The 20,246-nt window shown below is 48.0% G+C and overlaps 1 protein-coding gene across 4 annotated transcripts; it reads right to left on the bottom strand.

Moving 5' to 3' along the window:
- Positions 1–219: 219 nt before the first annotated feature.
- LHX9 (LIM homeobox 9) lies at positions 220–19,920 on the bottom strand. Of its 4 annotated transcripts, none has more exons than XM_045536021.1 (6): positions 19,893–19,920; positions 14,686–14,804; positions 12,578–12,780; positions 11,082–11,437; positions 5,082–5,284; positions 561–908 (listed from the first exon to the last, which is right to left on the bottom strand). In XM_045536021.1, the coding sequence occupies exons 1-6, from the start codon at positions 19,918–19,920 to the stop codon at positions 852–854; spliced, it is 966 nt and encodes a 321-aa protein (XP_045391977.1). In that variant the 3' UTR covers positions 561–851. The 4 variants fall into 4 exon arrangements, with proteins under 4 accessions (XP_045391976.1, XP_045391977.1, XP_045391974.1 ...); XM_045536019.1 differs by lacking the exon at positions 561–908 and adding an exon at positions 3,622–3,864; XM_045536020.1 differs by lacking the exon at positions 19,893–19,920 and having other exon boundaries at positions 220–908; positions 14,686–15,281.
- Positions 19,921–20,246: the final 326 nt, after the last annotated feature.

The following is a 20,246-nucleotide window of genomic DNA, read 5'->3' as shown; positions in this document are numbered from 1 at the left end:
GTTTTTGCTTTTAATACATGTGTCAATTGAATACAACTAATGAAAATAAGTAATGAAAAGTTAAAAACCAAGTAAGTAATTTTATCCTTGATTACTAAAATTTAACCTTGCTATATTGTTTAGATTTTTTCACAGCAAGTTGTAAATGTACTGTGCTGCCTCTTTAAGACAGTGCTCAAAATTAATTTCAACAGTGTATTTAACATAAAGTTAACTATGTTTGCATCAAATAAAATGTTTATTAGTGAAAGCTATTTATCATACAAGAAACAGCAAAGATAAGTCATCATACAGAGATGTACACTAGAGGTGACAGATGTGCATGCAGAGATTTCTGTTTAAAAAGGAAGTAATAAACAATGATACTAAAAGTACTGGATTTTGATCCCTATACTCTTAAATGAGTGATAGCTTTTCTTTGAATTTACAATTGGAAAATGCCATTAACAGGACTAATACACATTAGCAAGCAGGTGAAATGAATGTTTTTGGACTTTATTTTACAATTATCTGTGCTTGACAAATGTGTGGAATTTTTTTCAGTAATAATTTTCTTCAAATATGGGGTGGGCATATTACTGTCAGGTTGCTCTGGTTTATACAAGGTTTATCTGATTTTGTTTTAAACCACATAATTTTAAACCTTCATTTGTGTTGGACACCATAAAGAACACAAACTTTGTTAACATTCAATAAATGACATTTAAGTCTCTTTCTCTCTCTCTCTTTCTCTCTCTCTCTCTCTCTTTTGGCTCAATAAATTTTTAAATGTATGATTATCATAACCTAATAGTGTCTTTGTCTTCACTGCAGTGGATTTCCGATCAAACTTTTCCCCTTCTTTTAATACTTTAGGGAATTTTCAAACGTCGGGATGTTTGGCTGTAATGCCCCAAGATTTGTTCTCCCTGAAAAAAATCATAGTGACAATTTATTAACTACAGAGCAACTTGGCTTTTAGGGGTCTGCAATTTCTATTTAGATTTACAAATATCCATTTGTGCTCAATAGACCTAACATGAAATCTTAATCATATTTAAGTTTTCTTTTCATGCAATTACTTTATCTGCTAATTATCTTTTTTTATTCTAAAAATTGGCCTGAGTCAAATCAGTGGGGCATTACTTTTATTATGAGCAAATATAGTTAAAGGTAATTCTAGGTTGAATTACATTGCATGTGCAACGGTGTGTACATTTAATATGAATCAGAAGTTTGAAAATCTAAAAACTAGTTGTATGTTTAAATATTTTTTTTAACTTTGTATTACCCTTTTAACAGCTTGTACATATAGACAGAGGAAACACACTAGTACAGTTAAAACTTAAATAAAACTGGTGGGAAATAAAACTCCTTAGATTCAAAATGGTTTATTCACACAAATTTAATAGGATATATCACAATTGTTTGGTCCATAAATATTTAGGGGAAATAGTTTCTATACAATGCATTTATCAATAAACAAAGAAACATGGACAATTTTGCTAGACCACTTACTGTACTATAAACACGAAGCTCAATATATAAGATTATTGAATTCATCAACTATATTTGAAAGAGTGCACAACTGCTTTCTATGACATGTTTGTCCCTCTAACAGGATACACCATAAAAAGAGTTTCAGAAATAAGAGGTGAAACAGTACAAAACTAGTGAGGTGTCAAAAGGGCTTCAAACAGTTAATTTAACAAACAACACATATATCCTGATTTTTCACAAACTTACTTCCAAGTTATATCATAAGGCACATAGGAGAACTGAGTTATAATTAGTCTACTTAATAAAGTAGATCTATAGTACCATATATTGTTCTGTCAAAGAACAAAATTTATAAGTGTCAATATTTTACCTGTAAAACTGTATTAATAAGATCTCAGCCTTACCAAGGTTGTTTGGTCTGGTTAGTGGTAAATGCCCAAAGTGTAATAGAAATATGAAAAGTCAAGATTTAAGGTCCATATAAGATGATAACCACACTTCCTAAATATATAATGGCAATCACACCTTTCTTCTGTTACAGTGTTAACTTATCTTCCATCATCTTTTTTTAAAAAATAAGCTACTTTCTGTGCTAATTTTCTAAAGACCCTGAGCAAAAGTTACAATAATGCACTTTAATGTGGGCAGTGAACTGTCAATATGTAACCACACATTTATACAGCCAGAAGGACACCTTTAAAATCTATTAAATAGCCACTCAGACCACCAGAGGAGATTTAAGGGGTCCAAGAAGTGGAGAATATGTGCAAAGTTATTCTTAACAATCCACTAAAGCAAGACATATATCTTGACTTCTTTTTTATTTTGTTTAGGAAATCCACAATCTAATTGATATTTAACTACAACAGAAGCATATAGATGAACATTCACCACTGCCCAGACCATTAAGATTTTAGCTTAAATTAAAGAAAAAAAAATGCTACTGTAAACTAGGAAATATATTCAGATCAGCATCCACAAGGCTTCTGAGTTTTTCTACTTTAAGACTAATAACCTCAAATCTCTAATGTCAGAAAAGGGTTTTTTTGACACATTAAGTCAACCTGTGCCAAAATAAAAACAAAACAAAACAAAAGAATTCTCATTGTTAGTATTAGTCTATCAGGTTGGTTTTTTTAAAAACATTATTCACATAGAATGCCAGATACAATATGATGGTACAGCTGAAGCCAATTATTAGAGCTATTAATTAAATCATACCAATTTTTTGACTTCTTAAAAAATTATATTTTGCTTATTTCCATTTTCCCTGGGAAAAAAAGTAATTTAGAAGGAATGGTTTCAGAGGGTTTTGGGGGGAGGGGGTTTTTTGTTTGTTTTGTTTGTTTTTTTGCTCTAGGAGGGTAAAAGTATAGAATTTCAGATTCTATGTGGAATTTTCATGGATAGACAGGGAGTTTAAGTATTTTCAAACGTTGAAAAACAAATAAGTAAAAAGTTTTTTAGGTTGTTCATTCCTAAGAGAAGGAAAAGTCACATTCCTGGAAGAGATTTCCCACCTAATTAATCAATACTACTTAAAATTGCTATAGTTAATGCTTTCGTTTAATCACATTCCTCATTTGAATTAACAGTTCAGATAAGAAATAGAAATACTCAAAACATTTTTTTTCAGTTCTAAAATTTAAAAAAAGGAATGTTTTCAAAATTCCACAATCACACGTACAATTATAAGATTTTAAAAATTACTCTTTAATTAATTATCTGGTTCTTTATTAGCCTAATCATTTAACCGGGAATATGATTATTTGCCCATCATAATACCACTCATTATTTTTTTCTTCGAGATTCTGGAAATAAGTAACATACAATTTTAAGAGGCACTTGTAAGGATGATTCAAAAACTCCCCTTCCCGACTGAAAGACCTAATGAATTAAAGAAAAAAAAAATGCAAATACACTTTGCAGACAAAATATGTTCACTTGAAGGAGACGATACTGTAAACCCATTGGCCAAGTGGCTGCAGATGCTACACACCAAGCTGTTATTTTTTTATTCCCCAAATATCTTGTGGGTTAGAAGGAAAAAAAAAAAAAGTCTTGCAAATAATAAAATAATAATAATTAGAATAATAATAAAAAGCAGAAGAATTTTTTTTTAAAAAAAGAAAAAAACCAATGTTAGAAAAGGTTCGTTAGGGTGGTCTGTGAGGGGCTCCCGGGGTCGCGGCTGTCCACGCTAGAGGTCACGGCGGCCACCACAGGGACAGTGGGATTGGTCAGGTCAGTTAGGGTGGTCGCGGCGCCGGGGGGGCTGAGCGCGCCGCCGTCCGCGGGGGCCGCACCGTCCGCCTTATCGACGCCCCCGCTCTCCTGCCGCAAAAGGTTCCTTCTGAATTTGGCTCGCGCGTTTTGGAACCAAACCTGCAAACCAATCCCAGTGGATGTCTTTACCGAGGTTCAGCTTTGGGTCTCTTTCTGTCTCTCTTTTTTCTTGTTCTTTCTTTACTCTTTTTTCCTTTTCTTTAATTTTCTTTAATTTTCTTTCTTTCTTTCTTTTTTTTTTTTTTTTTGATATATGCCTCTCCTTTTAAATATAATTGTGTATTTTTCTTGGGAGGGGAGGGGCTTTTTTTTCTTTCTTTCTTTTAAAGCAGAATAATTCAAGCAACTCTACAGGTGTATTTTCTCTCCCTTGCGCATATTCCACCCCCTGCATGAACAGGTGCCTCCAGACAGGTGATGCTCAGGTGGACACACGCGGAAAGGAAGGCACAGGGAGACGGGGGGAAAATAGCCCCTGATTCCTCCCTGTTGTCTTTGCAGGAGGAGGAGGAGAGAGCGGGGCCGCTGACAGTATGGCAAGGTGAGACTCACTCGCGAAATGAACATCCCTGACACAGACTTCAAGCCATCCAAGGGTCTGACCCATGGACGTTTTCTTCACATAGGAAAAATTCTCCCAGACCACAGACCTCAGACAGCCTGACGCCTGCTATTTGCCATTAAGAAGCGGGAGAAGATCACATGTGACTTACACCGACCCGTTATAGTGTCACGAGCTGTATATTCTTAGCATGATGAGCTTAAGGAAGAAATTGGACAGTAAAACTAACTCCCAGGATGTAGTTTTTAATTATGGTTGGTTAAGGTGGGAAAATACTTGCTCCGGCTGGTTGCTGAGACACTAACTGTACTTTTAGGAGTTGAAAAAAAGGGTCCGGCTGAATTTGGAAGGTCACAGCATGTGAGTGAGGCTAAGAGTCTGCTGAAGCAAGACAGTGCTAGCAGGTCCCTTGTAAGTCTGTGCACTGAACTTAATGTGCATGGAAATCTCTAGAGCCACAGCTTTGCAAATAACATCACTTGCATTCACCCAGCAGTAAGGCAAGTTGTGCTGGCTCTGGAGGGCCCATCTCCCCACCTGTGGGGGGAACGTGGCTGCATCTAAAAAGACTCAGGGTCTCTGAGCACCCTCCAGGAAGCCCCTGCAGCATCTCAGCGTACCCTTTAGGGAGATAACTGTGATCAACTACTAAGAAGCAGTATAAGAAATATCCATGTCACGCTAACCAGGGAATAGAACTATTTTTACTGGCAAGGGGAAGGGAGATGTCTGCACAAAGACGAAGGTGTCTTACCTGCAAAACTCTTTTGGTCAGGCCTGTTTTCTGGGCAAGCTGCTTGAGGTCCTTGGCATCCGGGTTGTGGTTGATGGCGAAGTAGGATTTCATGGTCCGGAGTTGGTGGTGCTTGAAGGAAGTTCGCATGCGCTTGGTCTTCTGAGAGGGGGGGTAAGGCTGCTGGTCCCGGTCCAGGTGGTCTGCCTCGTTTTCATTACAACCTGTTGCAGTGACAGTGAACAAACGACTGCTCAGTGGAAATTTCTGCATTAGCTGGAACAATGGCAGGCACTATGGTGCTACTATGATAATAAGGCAATAGCGAGAAAGGCTTTCGACCCAATTATGAAGAAAGAATTGCCAAAGTGAGCCAAACTAGTCTGATAATGTGGATACAACTGAAGTTTATGTAACAGAAAAAATATTAATTAAATCCTCTCTATTGCTTAATGGTTGCTAGAAAAATTGGGGAAGATTAACAAACCCTAAGTAATGATGTGGGACTAAGAGAGACCTCCAAGAGTCAAAAGAGGAAACCCTTTTCTAATGTAGTTAGAGTATCAGCCCCCCACTGCCCACACTCACACACAGTTTCTTTGAGACTCTACGTTTTGTCTGTATTTCTGGAATGAGATATAGTGTCTGAAGGCATTGCTTTTTGTCATAACGGCTATGGCAAGCAAATGTTTCAGCTCTCTCAAGGCGGAAAGTTTCTGAGAGCCTACCAACTAAGGAAGACTCTAAATCAGTTTCAGATTTGAGCCTTTTTCCTGGAGCTTTTTCAAACAGGAAAAAGAAAGTGGCTGGGAAAGCGGGAGAAGTTGGGAATTAAGAATTTGCAAATTTGTTTTGTAAACATAAGAATATTATTTTTGAGAGCTTTTAGCTATAACTGGTTATCATAGCACTATACCAGAAAGAAAATGTTTTCCCCTGGAGTGATTTTAATAAATATTTCTAAAAGGGAATGAGCCCAGACTTCTCTTCGCTCGGTTTCTGCCTGAAGCTCTCCCCACAGCTCGCAGTTAAGAGGCACTGAAGGTGCTTATTTGCAGGCGCAGCTGTCAGTCCCTGCTGCTCCAGACACTTGTGAGTGGAATGTGAGCTGTGCCCGTGGCTGGCCTGGCAGAGAAAGGGTGGCATTTTCTCTCCCCTTGCAAAGCCTTTCTCAGCACCAAGGGCAAAACAATCCCAGTCTTTGAAACCAGCCAGAAAGTCATCGTCCCTAGGATGTAAGGCTGCATACTTAAAAGGTCATTTCCAATAATCTCCTGGCTCTGGATAGGAAATATAATTACAAATGAAAATATTGTGCTAAATATTTACTGAATCAGCCACCTTCACAAATTAAAGGGCATGGCCATTATTTTCTTTAAATCCTTTCTTCAGATGTATATTCAGATCCAATCATCCTGCATTTTAGTGCATTGTAATAGCAGATAGAAAGTCAACCTGCTCATGTCATTTAAGGGGAAGAAACTTGAATCTTAAAAAAAAGTGAGGCATCCCTTGATATGAGGCCTTCCATTCTGCTTGATAAAATATTGTCTGCCTGCTATGCTCTGGTTAGAATTACTTTTTAAAAAATATTCAGCAAATTGCATATTTATAGAAACAGAGAAGTTTTAGAGTCATCAACCAAGAGGTCAGCCATACACAAAACTCATTTAACAGGAAATTCCTCCCAATGTAAAAAGATTAGGCATGAACTAATGTCTCCTTTGTTTGTATTTCCATAAGACACATAGAAGAACATACTTGGCAAAAGAGCAGGTAAGGTCATTGGGGGAAAAGACTATATCATATTCACCTTTGGATCCCCTGAGTCAAACACAGGGTCAGGAGCTCAAGAAGCATTCAGTCAAGATTTTGAATCTTTTGTTCTTCAGTAAAATTACAAGTGAATATTAATGCCAAATTTAATCAACTTGAAGTGGAATCCAAGTGAGGTATACATTCAAATGTTGAACATTAGGCTTCTTAAATTCCACCAGAAAAAGTAACCATATGCCCAGAGATAACACAGAGAGTATACTTTACATTTTATCCTATTTCATCCCAGTGGGGCTATGTCAAGTTCAAATATTCTACAGAATTGCACTTTCATATCCTCGAATGGATGAAATAGCATCTCTATGACCTACTGTAAAACTATACTTGTCTCCAGTAAACTGAGCTATATTTCCCAACGAGAGTATAAACATGCACACAACAAAGTGGTCAGAGAAGCACATGTTAGTCACTGGAGGCTTCTTCAAATAAGATTTCATTCCTATCATATGTGACTAACATGTAACTTTTCCTGAACAACACATCAAAGTGAGTATTACACTTAGAAGACGTAATGCCCTTAGCCATTCGCCCCTCAAAGTGATACTTTTTATAAATGAATGTGATTCCCAACCTAACTATATAATCACTAATTCTTAAAATGAAATTTATGAAAAATAATTGTAGTACTATTTGATGAAAATGAAATTGCTCCCTTGAATATGGACTCTGTATCCATTATTGCTGGATTTAAAACTCAGCAGAGCATTTGAGTGCATTAAATACAATTATAGGCCTCATTTCTACATAAAGTACACACTTCAATGTGTGAGGAGATAGGTTGTCAGATTTTTATTTAACAGCACTGTTTGTGATTTTCCTGTGACCATGTTATCACACATTATGCGACTTGAGAGGGAAATCTATTTCTTCTACAGAGTAACTCAGTGCATTATCCTACATTATTTCCATTTAACTACAAATGAATTAAGTAAACTTGCAAATTATTGTGTTTCCTCGGGTCTATTTCTAAAACCATAGGGGTCTTTTCTCCCCAAATTATGCGATGAAATAATTCTTAAAATTGTCTTAAACATCTATCTGTAAGTACACATCTGGTATGATATAGTAAGAAGATCTAAATATTTTATTTTCACATAGGAGATAGTCAGTCACCTATCCCAAAGTCAGTCTCTCTGTTGTGAATGTGCGCAGCCTGCTGAGAATTCACTGGTCCCTAGAAGACCACTAGGGGTCAGTGCCAGGCTAGTTTAACAACCAGGAGCCTGAAGCCTGAATGGGAAGAAAGAACCCAAGGAAAAGAGATTTTGAGAAATGGCAAAAATTTGGCCTCTCAATTAATGCTAAATTACCCAAACAGGATCTGCCTCTCCCAAACTACATCTTCTTTTCACCTCCAGAGGGTCTTATTTCAATCCAGCGTTTCAGATAAACTTCCCATGTCTCTTTCTTAAATATCTGCCTGATTAATTTGCACAGAGGTATAAACTAAATTAAGAATATTCTCACTAAAAGGCATTTGCCTTAGGTCCAGCACTAACTGACCTTTGCCAAGTTTCACATCTTCTCTGAGAGTCTTTAAATCATAAACATGCTCTCTGTGCATTTTAAAAAACATATCACTGCGTAAATTATACTTGATTTAGTATCAACATTACCCTTTATGACACTTGTTTACATTTAAAGCAGAGATGGCAACATAAAATCCAAAGAAGACTAAAATATTTAAAATTGTGGGTCCATTTTATTTTCTACAGTTTGATATGTTTTTAATTTACTGAAGGGTTTCTTTTACTAGTTTTGTAACAAACTAGCATTCAACTCATAAACACTTTTTTAAATAATGGGCTGATTTCTGGTCAGGCATCTTTAAACCAGTTAATCTAGATTATTTTCACCTAATCTTTAAATACACACACACACACACACACACACATATACACACACTCTATTTATTCGTATCTCTGGGTGAAGTCCACAAAGGATGGAGTGGAAGCCCACTGAGAGGCATCCAGTTTGCAGTGAGTGATATACAAAGTCCTTGGGTTAAGGGGGCCTCAGCCACTTTTCCCTCCTTCGGGAGCAGGACATCGACCTTCTCAACAATTCGTAGCAGCAATAAGTAGCTCAGAAAGAGATTTTCATTATTTTTAAGAAACCGATTTGTACTTTCTAGTTCTCTGCAGAGAAGTAACAGAAGCTAAATTCTGTTTTCAGGGCTCCTTGGGTCTTTGTAACATAAAGTAAGATCCAAGGTGAAATCAAATTTAGCTAATTAGATTAAATAAACACGTAAAAGGCCAGGATTGTTGCCTTTTGGCTAGAAATCTCCACCCTTGTGGACTTTATCCCAGCGGAGAGATTCCCTCTCTCCCAAAAACTCGCTAGTTACATATGTGTTGCTTTCCCTCTCTCTCTCCTTCTCTCTCTCTCATTAGGGCAGTAGGGCCTTGATGAGTGGCTCGAGATTCCGATGTCATCTTCTATTAATAAAGAACAATTAGTGGGCTGCCTGCCCTGCCCCCGCGACCACGCATCAAAGGAGATGAAGCCAGCGCGCGGGGCGAGGGCCAGGGCGCAGCTCGACACCCAGAGTTGGCAAAGCCAGCGCTGTGCGGCTGCCCCGACACAGGCCCACCTGGCGGGGTCCCCAGTGAGCCAGCCAGTGCACTTCCTGTTGTCCAGCGACATGGCATGAACCTCCCAGGGACAAGGGCAGCCAGCACTGGGCTCCCCAGTCCCCATCCTCCCTGCAACCCTGCCCGTTGCCACTGCGCCTGCCCAGAACTGCCTGTCCCTCCTGAGTTAGATCTGCCGCCGCCGAGAACCCCGGGAGAGAGCCCAGCAGGAGTCTGGGGACGCCCACCCAGCCTGCGTGGCTTCCCTTGGAAGCTCTCAGCTCAGAGCAGGACTCTCAGTTCCACACGCACACTGGCTATGACCTTGACCAAATCACTTAACGGGCTGGACACTGCTCCTTTACCACTGAGCCACAATGTCAGGCACATGCCAGGCACTGGGGACTGGACGAGAACAACAGGCAAGATCCCTGCTCCGGCTGCCCACCCTTGCTATCTGGGGCGCTCATGGTAACAGTGAGGTTGCCACGATATGGTTCCCAAGGTCCCTTCCAACAGAATGACCTGCCCTTCCCAGACTCTCCTGCTCGCTGAGGTTCCCGGCCAAGCCTGGGCCAGGACATTGGAAGAAGTCAGAGCAGTTAAAGTCCTTAGGCTCCCCAAGAGTTATCCAGGGCTTTCTGAACCCCCTTTTCCAGTGGCTAGTACTTGCAAGAAGAGCTTCTGTCCTGCTCAGAGTGAGATTATGGTCTGCAGGGCCTGTCACCATCCTCACCTGGGGGATGGGGCAGGGGGCAGGCTACCAACAATGGGAAATTGATGCATGTGAAAGACATTGATAAGTGATAGGTGTGTCCCCAAAGCAAGAAAGAAAGTATGCTCTCGGTCCGTGCCTGCCTTTTGGTTTTAATTTGGAGAGAAGGTTGGTGGAGGACAGAAGAGCAGCCTGAGACAGCGCTAAGCCTCCTCAGGGGGCCTGACCTGGAGCTCTCTCAGCTGGCAGGGTCTGCACGTCTGGCAGGTCTATCGCACAGAGAATGAGCCGCTGGACGGACACTCCGATTTGGGGGAGACACAGGCCAGCTCAGCTGTGCAGAACGATTCCCACCCCTACAGCTGCTGTTGGCCAAGATCAGGGATTAGGTTTTCAACACTCTTGCCAACTGTGTTCCTGATTAACTTCAGGCTGCTGACCACAGCCTCTGCCCCCTCTAGACAGACTGAGGTTGGGCTCTGAAGATTTTTTTTTTTTCCTTCAGGATTTAGGAAACCCTCCTCCAGGATCTATAATTTGGCTTCCACAAAGGAATTGCCCTGGGGCTGTTTTGCTCCAACTGGGAGCCAGAAACTAATGGGCTCATTAACTAATGGGCAGCAAGGATTTGGCTCAGGCTGTTGGGGGAAGTCACTGCAGCCCCGTGGTTATGAATGTGTTTCTCGCCACAACCTAAATACAGCGTTGTCCCTGCCTCCCCGTCCCCTCCCCTCCCCCTCCGGCCCCTCCCTCCTTTCCTGCGGAGGGCGCGGGAGCTGGGAGGACGGGGGGCGCCGGGCAAAGCCCCCTCCCGCTGCAAGACCTCGGGTGGGACAGGAGCTCTAGAATCCTCCTGGGGCCGCCGAGGCCGGGCCGCGGGGGCGCGGGGCCCACCTGAGTTGTAATTGACGATGTCCACCCCCAGGGCCGGGCTCTTCCGCTTCCGGGGCCGCCCCTTCTGCACGGTGCCGGCGCCGTTGAAGTAGGGCAGGGCCAGGCCGCCGCTCTTGGCCGCCAGCTCCGTGTAGCTCAGCGGCGGCGGGTACTCGCCCTGCAGCAGGGTCTCGAAGTGCGCGCGGCAGTACACCAGGCTGTCCTTCATGCCGAAGTGGTCGCCCGTGGTCAGAGTCTTGTTGCAGGTGGAGCAGGTGAAGCAGCTCAGGTGGTAGACGGAGTCTCGGGCGCGCATGACCATCTCGGAGGCGGAGATGCCAAGGTGGCAGCGGGCACATCTCTGCACAGAGAACCTTCTGGAAGGAAACAGTCGAGTCAGGGCGCTGGTGGAAGCAAGACAGAGCCATCTCCCACCCGCGATATGGGGCTTGGTCTGCAGTGGCCCAAGACTGCGACCTGGGAAGGCTCCGGGAGGACAGGACGTGGGGCCCATTTAGGCATCAATTTTATTTGCTCGTTGACCTGTTCTGGTGACCAAGACCCAAAAGAAAAGATAAGAAAAGAAAAATCCCTTGCATTAAAGTCAGAAGAACCGGGCAACTGGGCCTCCATTTCCTTTTCTGTAAAGTGAAGATTAAAAACAAAAACAAAACAAAACACTAAGCAAACAAACCTGGGCTCGCTAACAGCGCGCGTAATTGTGACGCCAATTGAAAACGCTTAATCGATTAGAAACTATTCTATAAACGGAGGAAGGTATTGTTATTCCTGGATGTGTGAGTGTGCGGGGAAGCTTCTGGACACAGCCTTAGAAAATGCCGGGTTTGCAGAGGAAAGTGTATTCTTCTTTACCCGCCTCTCGCGCTCAGGCCGCGGGCGGGGCTGGGTCACCTGCGCCGGGCTCTGTCTTTCCCGTCCCGAAATGCGACTGGGAAGAGTCAGAGATGCTCGTCGCTGAGAGTCTGGCGGACACGGTTCTAACTGGCGGTAAAGGAACTCGGAACTAAGTGGCTTTGGTTTCCGCAAGGGCATTGAGTCCTTTTCATCGTTATCTGCAAGGTCTCCTGCCTCCCGCGAACCCCCTAACACCCAGGTGCTCCTGCCCGGGCCCCCACTTCAGTTCCAAGGCATGGAACTTGCCCAGTTCGTAGTAAGCGGAAAAATGGAGAAAAAAATAAATAAATAAACGGATCGAGTCTCGGGTGACGGAGACACATCTGTTTACTCTTCCAGCATTTCCCCGGGTTCTGCCAGCCGGGCCGCGCGGGGCCGGAGCACGCGGTGCTCACCGATCGCGCCCCACACCTCGGCGTCGCGCCCCCCAGCCCCGCCGCCGCCGGGCACTGCAGCTAGAAGGCGTGTGCCCTGGGTCTCCCTGCGGAAATGACAACGGGACCCTGAAGGGGCAAAAGATAGGGGAGCCAAGAGGGGACTCCAGGCCCGGGTAGGTGGCCCGGCAGGTGTACCGGGCCGTGAGAAGGGGGGGCGGGGAGTACCTGTAGTAATCCTCCTTGCAGTAAATGCTGCCGTCCTTGGCGAAGCAGGTGAGCTCGGACTCGAGGGCCAGCTTACATTCACAGCACTTCAGGCACCTCAGATGCCACTGTTTGTCCACGGCCAGCAGGTAGTACCTGTCCGAGATCTTGCCCCCACAGCCGGCGCACAGGGCGGGCTTCTCCGGGCTGAGCGGGGGCATGCCCTGCAAAGCAAGCACGCTGCGAGGCTGGGGCGCCGGCGCCGCCCCACGCGGGTTCCCGTCCCCCGGCGGAGCGAGCCCCGCGCTTGCAGGGGGCCCGGCGGGCCCGGGCCGTAGCGCGAAGGCAAACCTGGGGGTGGCGGAGGCGGGGTGGGGGGGACATTTGCGGCTCGTTCCCTTTATTCCGCGTCTGCCTTATCCCGAGAAGGCGTCCTCCCTAAACTACTAACCTAAAGACGTCCCAGCCATCCTGAGCCTCGCTTTAAAAGGACTGGGAGCGTATTGACTATAGTTCGGTGGGTGTTCAGAATTCAAATACTTACGAGCTAAAAATTGTGGCTTTCAACACACACAAAATAAAAGAACGGGAATTACTGGGGAGTGGAAAGGAAATCTGAACTAGCACAGATTTTTTTTTTGAACCAACAGTGTTACAATTCTATTTCTCTAAATTCTTATAAGCAGCGTTGAAATGCAAAGCAAAACAGAGATTATTATACTTGTGTTCATACCTTAGTTGACATTGCTTTAATTAAGGTATGTTTGACATATTCTGCTGTTCCCTAATTTTCAGGGCTATTAGTCTTTTCACCCCAGCAAGGGTGCAAAGTGGCTGTTCCCAAACAGGATCCGTTGTCCGGTCCCCTCTGTACAGTCCCTCTTTTCTGGCGTCAAAATACGCACGGAGGTCTTTGTCCTGCAAATCTGTTTAGTGCCCAGGTTAACCTTAGCACCTGGGTCCCCACTGACGCGACCAAGGATGGTAAACTTCACCTTGATGAGCCCATTTCCGCTGCGAAATTTGGATTTGGGTTGCTGCTTTTTTTTATTTTTAAACAGGATAACCACAAATGGGAAAAAGAAGTTAACCGCTGGACATTTTCCTCAAGACTAGCAGAAATGGGTTGGACTTCCCCTCAAAACTTTGGCGGGCCTGGAAAAGTAAAGTTTAGTCCTTTACTCCGACCAGGGCCCGCGATGGGTTAATGCTGCAAACGTAGACACGTCCACCGACTGGGCTACTTGGCAGGACCCGAAACGCCGCTGAGCCGGCGAGAGCAGCCTCGGATTAGTCGGAGCCCAGTTCCCGGGGTGACACCAAAGGACCCACACAGCTCTGTGTAGCTGAAATCATTTCCGGAGACCTCTGTAGTTTTCCCCCTCCCGCTGGTAAGAAGGAAAGGGAAGGATTTAGATTCCTAATTGGTTTTCTTCATTAAGAGGACTCGACTTTTACTGTAAATAGTAGTAACAGTAGTAGCTGATTCGATCTTTTAAAGGTTAGAAAGTTCTTGCGTTTGGACTGGTGCCTCCGCTCCCCTGCACATGCATGACACCCGCCTGGCCCAGAACCAAACGCAGTCCTGTGCCGTAGGGAGACTGAACCCGGACGCCAGAGGCCCGGACAATCTCTGGGTTAGCGGCGCCGAGCCAGGAGCATCTGGAGAACCGGGGGCGGCCCAGCGCGTCTGCTGCAAAGGTCCGGCCATCGGGCCCAGAGACCAAGGCCAGCCGGCTCCAGCGCGGCCCGGGCGCCTCCGCGGCGCGCAGCCTGCCCTCGGGCTGCCGGCCCTCGCAGGGGAGGCATCCCAGCATCTAGGGAGACTGGAGACCGGAGTTTTGGGTTTGTAGACGAGAACAACTCCTCCTCCCACCCCCGGCTCGCCCTGCTCGCTCGGGAACGGCTGTGGTTAAGGGCAGCGAGCTCGGGGTCTCGGTAGTGCAGGCAAGTCAGAATGGGGGCTGCTTCTCAGCCTCACAGACCTAGCGCCGACGGGAGAAAACCCACCCGCCGGCCTCAAGCGGACGTCCCTGCGACCCTCCACCCCTCACCCCCGCCGCCGGGGAATCGAGCTGGGCTTGCGGGGCGCGCGGGGCCGGTGCCGCCGCGGCCGAGCCCTTCCTTACCGCGTCGCGGCCGTTGAGCTGGGCGCCTTTGGCCAGGCGGGCCTCGGTCTTGGATCTGCGCTCCATCTCCTCCATGATCCCCTGGATGTGGCCTCCGGAGATCCCGTGGAAGAGCATGGCTGAGGGGCGGAAAGGACACGCGTTGTCTTCTGCCCGGCACCCCACTATTTCCATACACACGCCCGGGGCGCTCGGCTCATCCGAGGGACGTCGCGGAGGGGCTGCGGGAGCGCGACACGCTCGGGACCGAGGGCAGGAGGGAGAGAGGAGAAGGAAGGGGCAGACGCGGTGGAAATCGGTCTGCTTGCGGGGGAAACGCTAAAAAGCGGGGGAAGCAGAAAAGCCCCGGCGGCTCCCTGAAGGAGACGTGCAGAAAACAAACACACACGGGCGGAGGGGAAGGAGGCGGAGGAGGCGAATCTTACTGCTCCGAGAGATCGAGTTACTAATGGGAAACAACTGCAGCGGGGGGAGGAAAACAAAATCTGGTGAAGAAAGAAAATAGTTTTGAACACAAAGAAAGAAAAAGAAGCGCTATTTTCAGCGGTCCCTGGCTGCGTGCGAGTTCCCAGCGCCGGTAGGTTGGGTTGGGGACTGCTCCTGCCAGAGCTGTGTCCAATTTGTTAAGAGACTAAAGCCAGCCCATTTTTGATAATCTAGTAGGAGGAGTTCTCTCCCCGGAGCTGCCACGGATTTTTATTCAGACAACAAAGACCTGTCATACTCCTCTCAACCCCCTGGTGATGGGCAAGCGGGGACAAACATTACAAAGGGGTGGGGGGAACAGAGAAGGGGGAGGTAGTAGGAGGGGGCATTTACCTCCCCGCAACACACACACACACACACGCACACGCACACACACACACAACCACATATCCTTGCAAGAGTTCCCAGCAGTCATGTTTTAAAGGGGAAAAGGAGACCTTACTGTCCCCGCCCTGCCGCGGGAGGCCTAGAGAGCGGCCTATTTGATCTGAGTTCAAGATCACACCCTGGCACAGGGCACACGGACTATCAGCTCCAAACTTTGGGTTTCCTCCTTGTGGACTTTTTCATGCCCAGCCTACGGTATTATCACCTGAAATGCATAAATATTGGGTGGGAATTAAGCACTTCACTGAAGAGAAGATAATGCTCGTTCCTCAACCCGCTTTTTAAAAGCAGCTGACAGTTCATCCCTGCCTCGCCTCCCCCAGAAACCACGGCCCTACTGGGCTCTGGAGCTTCCTCCGAAGTGGAAAGAGCATTTGGAAAGCCTACGTTGCTGAGGGTTACTTTTTGCAAAAAGATTTTCGAGAAAATTAGAGTGTAGAGGACAGGGTGTGGACGTGTACGCTCCAGTATGCAAACTGACCCCTGACCATGGGGAGGTTTATTCTTCCACAATTCGGGTTGAAGGGAAACTGCGGGGGACTCCAATGTCCCATCTGAAACTTGCCGACGTGGGCTGTGGCTCGGGGCTCCCGGGGAACTGGGCGCCGCCCCCCGAGACTGGGCGCCGGCCCCTCGCAGGCTGCCCCCGCTGCCCCCGCGGGACGGGGGGCTTGTAAAAGTGGACGCCCCTGCACACTCGGGGGGTGAGAAAGGGGTTCTTCGCTGGGGGGCAGGGAAGGTGAGAACGGACGAGCAGAGTGGCAGACCTTCCCCTCACAAGGGGCGGGTTTGTTCCGTCGCCCTCTGTTCCTCTTGGCTCCGGCCCCTCCCTGGCCCCATTAAAAGTGTCCACAATACTCTGATATTGTCGATTCATTCAGATGCTCAGAGCCCCCCTGGCGGCCCGAAGCGGGGCGCGGCGGCGGGAACCAGCCCGGCTTCACCCAGCGGGAGGACCCCGGGTCCCCTGTGCTTCCCCCCGCGGCCCGCAGACTCCGGGAACCGCCGGGCCCGCGTCCCCGACCGTCCCGGGTACCCGGAGGAGCCCGCGCCGCCGACCCGCTTCCCTCGGCCCGGGGGAGCCTGCCTGGAACTGCGGCCAAATCTGGAAAGATGAAGGGAGGGAAGGAGGAAGAAGGGAAGAAAAAAGGAAGGGAGAGAATGAGCGGAGAGGAGGGAGGAAGGAAATGGAAGAGGGAGAAGGAAGGACGCGGGAGCAGCCCCCGGTGCAGCAGCCCGACTTCCTGCCTGGAGCGTCGCCTTCGGAGGCTGCCGGGGGAGTCGCCTCTTCCCTGGAACTCAAGACTCCACTGTTCCCCTCCTTTTTTCTCAGGGTCAAAAATAATGTTATTTGCAGACTGGACGCTGATCAGGTCCTCCGGGTGCCAGAATACAGCTCGTAAAACACAATTTCACACAAAAATGAAGCCAATCAAGTGAACTAAGCTGGAGATTCCCCGCACACACTTTGGCAGCCCCACCTGACAGCAGGACTGCTATTTACTGTAAGTAATGTAATTAGCCCCTTTGGATGGAAATCAATGAGCTTTTCAAACACACGTGCACGCGAGAAGGGCTCCGAGGAGGGGCTGGGGGCAGCAGTCCTTTCAGAGACAGCAGGTCCTCTCACAAAGGGGCAGATTGCCCTCGCGCCAGTCAGCCCTAGGCTGACTCGGAGCCCAGGAAGAGGAGGAGGAGGAGGAGGGGTCTCTGAGAACATCGAGTAACCCGAGAAAGCTCTAAGCAAAAAGTGAACTGAGGACCTCAACCCACTTTGTCTAGTTTCTGCACTAAACCCTCCCCCCTACACCAAACTGGGCATTTGGAATTAGGGTTGATTGCTGTTGGATTTTAGTCCAGCTCAGCAAAAACAACAACAAAGAACCCAAGAATACCACTCCCTCCTAGCAAGAGATAAAACTTTGGAGACTACAGGAAGGAAAAATGTAGTCCAGGTAAAAAACAGAACTTTGTGGAGAGCCCCAGGGAAGCCAAGCACTGAACCCCTGTGAGCCCTCCAACCATTCGTTTGCTCATCTATTCCACATATACCTGTTAATCATCTACCAAGTACAGCAGGCAGAGCACTTTCTGCAGTCAGCTTCAGAGCTGAATCCCAGCTACGCCTGCTCCTTCTTATAAAACTCAGGTTTTAAGTTTCTGCACCCAGTGCCAGCATTGCCAAGTTTCTTCCCTCTCAGGGGATGCAGGAAGTGTGCAGAAGGCTGAGGGTGGTGCCAGGGGCCTGCTGGAGTTTGGGAGGTCCTTGTCAGTTCTGTAGAAACAGCTCCCCATCCTTCTAGCCCTGCCTCCTCTCATAGTTCCTGTGAAGGAAGCCCACTGGGGGGCGGGGAGTGCCCCAAGAATTGGGTGTGACTTCTTTCTGTCTAGCAGCCCTGAGAGATTGCCTAAGAGCCTCCCACCCCACCCCAATTCTCAAAGGTCTTTAAATAAGGAGAGTGTCTTTTAGCTCTGCCTCCTTTCACCTCTCTGGCAAGGGGCCGGAGCCTGGCGGCCCTGGACAAAAAAACATTCCCCCTTCTGCCAGCTCCCAGCTGAATGACCTGCAAGTGTTCTGTAAAAGTTAGAGTGTTCACTTTTTCAGCTCCTGCAGCTGAGCCCCCACCTCCCTCAATGGGCAGGTGCACAGGGTCACTCTGCACGCTCCAGGAATAGGTTTCAGGTCTCCCCTCCAAATTCAAAGCTGTACTAAGAGTAATAGGGCAGATCCTTGGCCTAGGCTTGCCCTCTCTCACAGCTGAGCATGAGCAATCCACCTAAGCTCTCTTTCCTTTCTGTTCTGACGGCACCCACCCTGCTACTGTTGCCGATTTCAGGAAAGCAGGCAGCTGGGCTCCAGTGGAGCAGAGGAGTTGGGAGTGAGAGTTCAGGATCCCAGGATCTCTATGAAGGTCAAAGAGTTGTCCCCAGCTCAGGAAGGTCCATCTGGGCAAAGGGACGGGGCCAGTCGAACTCTCCAGGGTGGCAGCGGAGACTTGAGGTTCCAGAGAGGAAAATAACCAGCAAAATGTGCATCACTTGAGAGCATAGGTGACTCTTTAGACCTGTATTTTAGAGGTCATGATCTTGTGCTTCTGAGTTTGCCCTTTAAAGGGCAAGGGGTCACCGTTCCTCTGCACCCTATTAAGCTGGTTGAGGAGCCCCTTTGGTCTGAAGGGTGCAGCTCTTGAAACAATGACCAGCTTTTGTCATTGTCGTGAGCACCCCAAGGTCCAATGAGGGAGTCAGCGTCGTCCTGGGGGCTGGGAACCATGGGCTCTGCACGGGCCACCTGGCCGGGGATGCGCTGGGTGGAAGGCGAGAGACGGCCAGGAGGCCCTGGGACCTCTTTCTTGACGTTGGAGACAGATTCTCTATGTGCAAACATTCCCCCAACACGGAATTTGGCAGGTCCACACTGGCGCTGCCACGAGGGCGCACTTCTGATTCAGTCCTACCAGGGGGGGGCCCTCAAGACAAATGGGAGTGAACCAAGCAGAGCTGGGGCTGAGGGCGCTCTGCTGCCTGGAAAGGGGAGTCGTGGCGGTGCCTTAGCTGCGCACGCTTGCCAGCCTCTCGCACGCGCGTCTCCCTGGCCAGGGCCCTGCTCTTCCGCGGACTCTGTGCCCACGCGCACCCTCTGCGCCTGCAAAGCCTCCCTTCAAACCTCCGTGCCCCACAGCCCCTGGATTATTCTCCAACGGAGCAGCTGCCAAGTCTAGAACACCGCGCCTCTGGAATCTGAAACCCTTTTACCTGAGATGGCTGCGCCGCCGGCCCTCAGCCCCCCAGAAATAAAGGGAGAAGTCCCGCACTGCGTCCGCTGAGATCACGCGCAGAAACGGCTGCGCTGGGTTAGGACTGAACAAAAAAAAATGTGCGTGAAACCAGGTTGCAGTGAAGCCCTACACGAGTGAGAAACGGTGTCTTCTCTGCCCCCTTCCATCCCTTCCAAGGAGGAGACACCCCCAGCAGCTCCGGCAGGGCCCGGAGCGCCTTCCTCACGCCACTGACTACTTAAGGCTCATGGCAATGTGACCTCTGCCTGGGCCGTGCCTGGTGCCCCAGATTCCGGATCCTGAGGAATGTCAAAGACATTCAAGAGAAAGGCAAAGGGACAGAAACGCAGATTTCAGGAATCCTGCCTATCAGGAGACTGTGTATTTGCCAGCCTACGGAGCGCCGCTTAATTTTTAAGACAAACACACACACCCGCTAGGTTCCACCCAACCAAGGCGCGCACACGCGTATCCACACAAGCACACACACCTTCACATGACGCGCCACTAGCCCAAGGGGCAGAGAAATGAGAAGGAACCTGGGATGTAACTCACCTGCCTCCAGAGTGGTACCGTTCAGCATTCTTGGAGCAAAGGGGCTTGATCACGCCGTGATGGTGGTTGCACTGGCAGAAAAAAGCAGCGCGTCAGCCGGCGGTGCGGCCCGGGTCCCCAGGCCCCTCCTCCCGCCGGGTGGGCGCACGGGCGCCGCTCCCCCCGGAGACCTCGGGCAAGGACGCCGTCGGGAGCGGATCCCGAGCTTCCCCGGGCAGGATCACAGGACGCGCCCAGGGCTCCCCGCCGTCCGAGGGCAGAAAACTGCTGCGACCAGGCAAGCCCCACGGAGATCTTACCTTAAGGTCCAGATGTCAGATGTCTCCTTCCAAAACTGAGCTCGATTCGAAGGGC

This window comes from Lemur catta, chromosome 23, assembly GCF_020740605.2.
Source record: "Lemur catta isolate mLemCat1 chromosome 23, mLemCat1.pri, whole genome shotgun sequence".
Taxonomy (NCBI): Eukaryota; Metazoa; Chordata; class Mammalia; order Primates; family Lemuridae; genus Lemur; species Lemur catta.
The sequence above is the reverse complement of the archived record's forward strand: the minus strand, read 5'-3'. Positions and strand labels throughout refer to the sequence as shown.

Bases quoted from the DNA above. Each gene is read 5' to 3' on its own strand.
- LHX9 (XM_045536018.1), bottom strand. From the start codon at position 14,859: ATGGAAATAGTGGGGTGCCGGGCAGAAGACAACGCGTGTCCTTTCCGC. The intron at 12,781-14,685 runs GTAAGGAAGGGC...CTTGCTTTGCAG, and splicing joins AGCTCAACGGCCGCGACGCG to GGCATGCCCCCGCTCAGCCC. The intron at 3,865-5,081 runs GTAAGACACCTT...ATTGGTTTGCAG, and splicing joins TGACCAAAAGAGTTTTGCAG to GTTTGGTTCCAAAACGCGCG.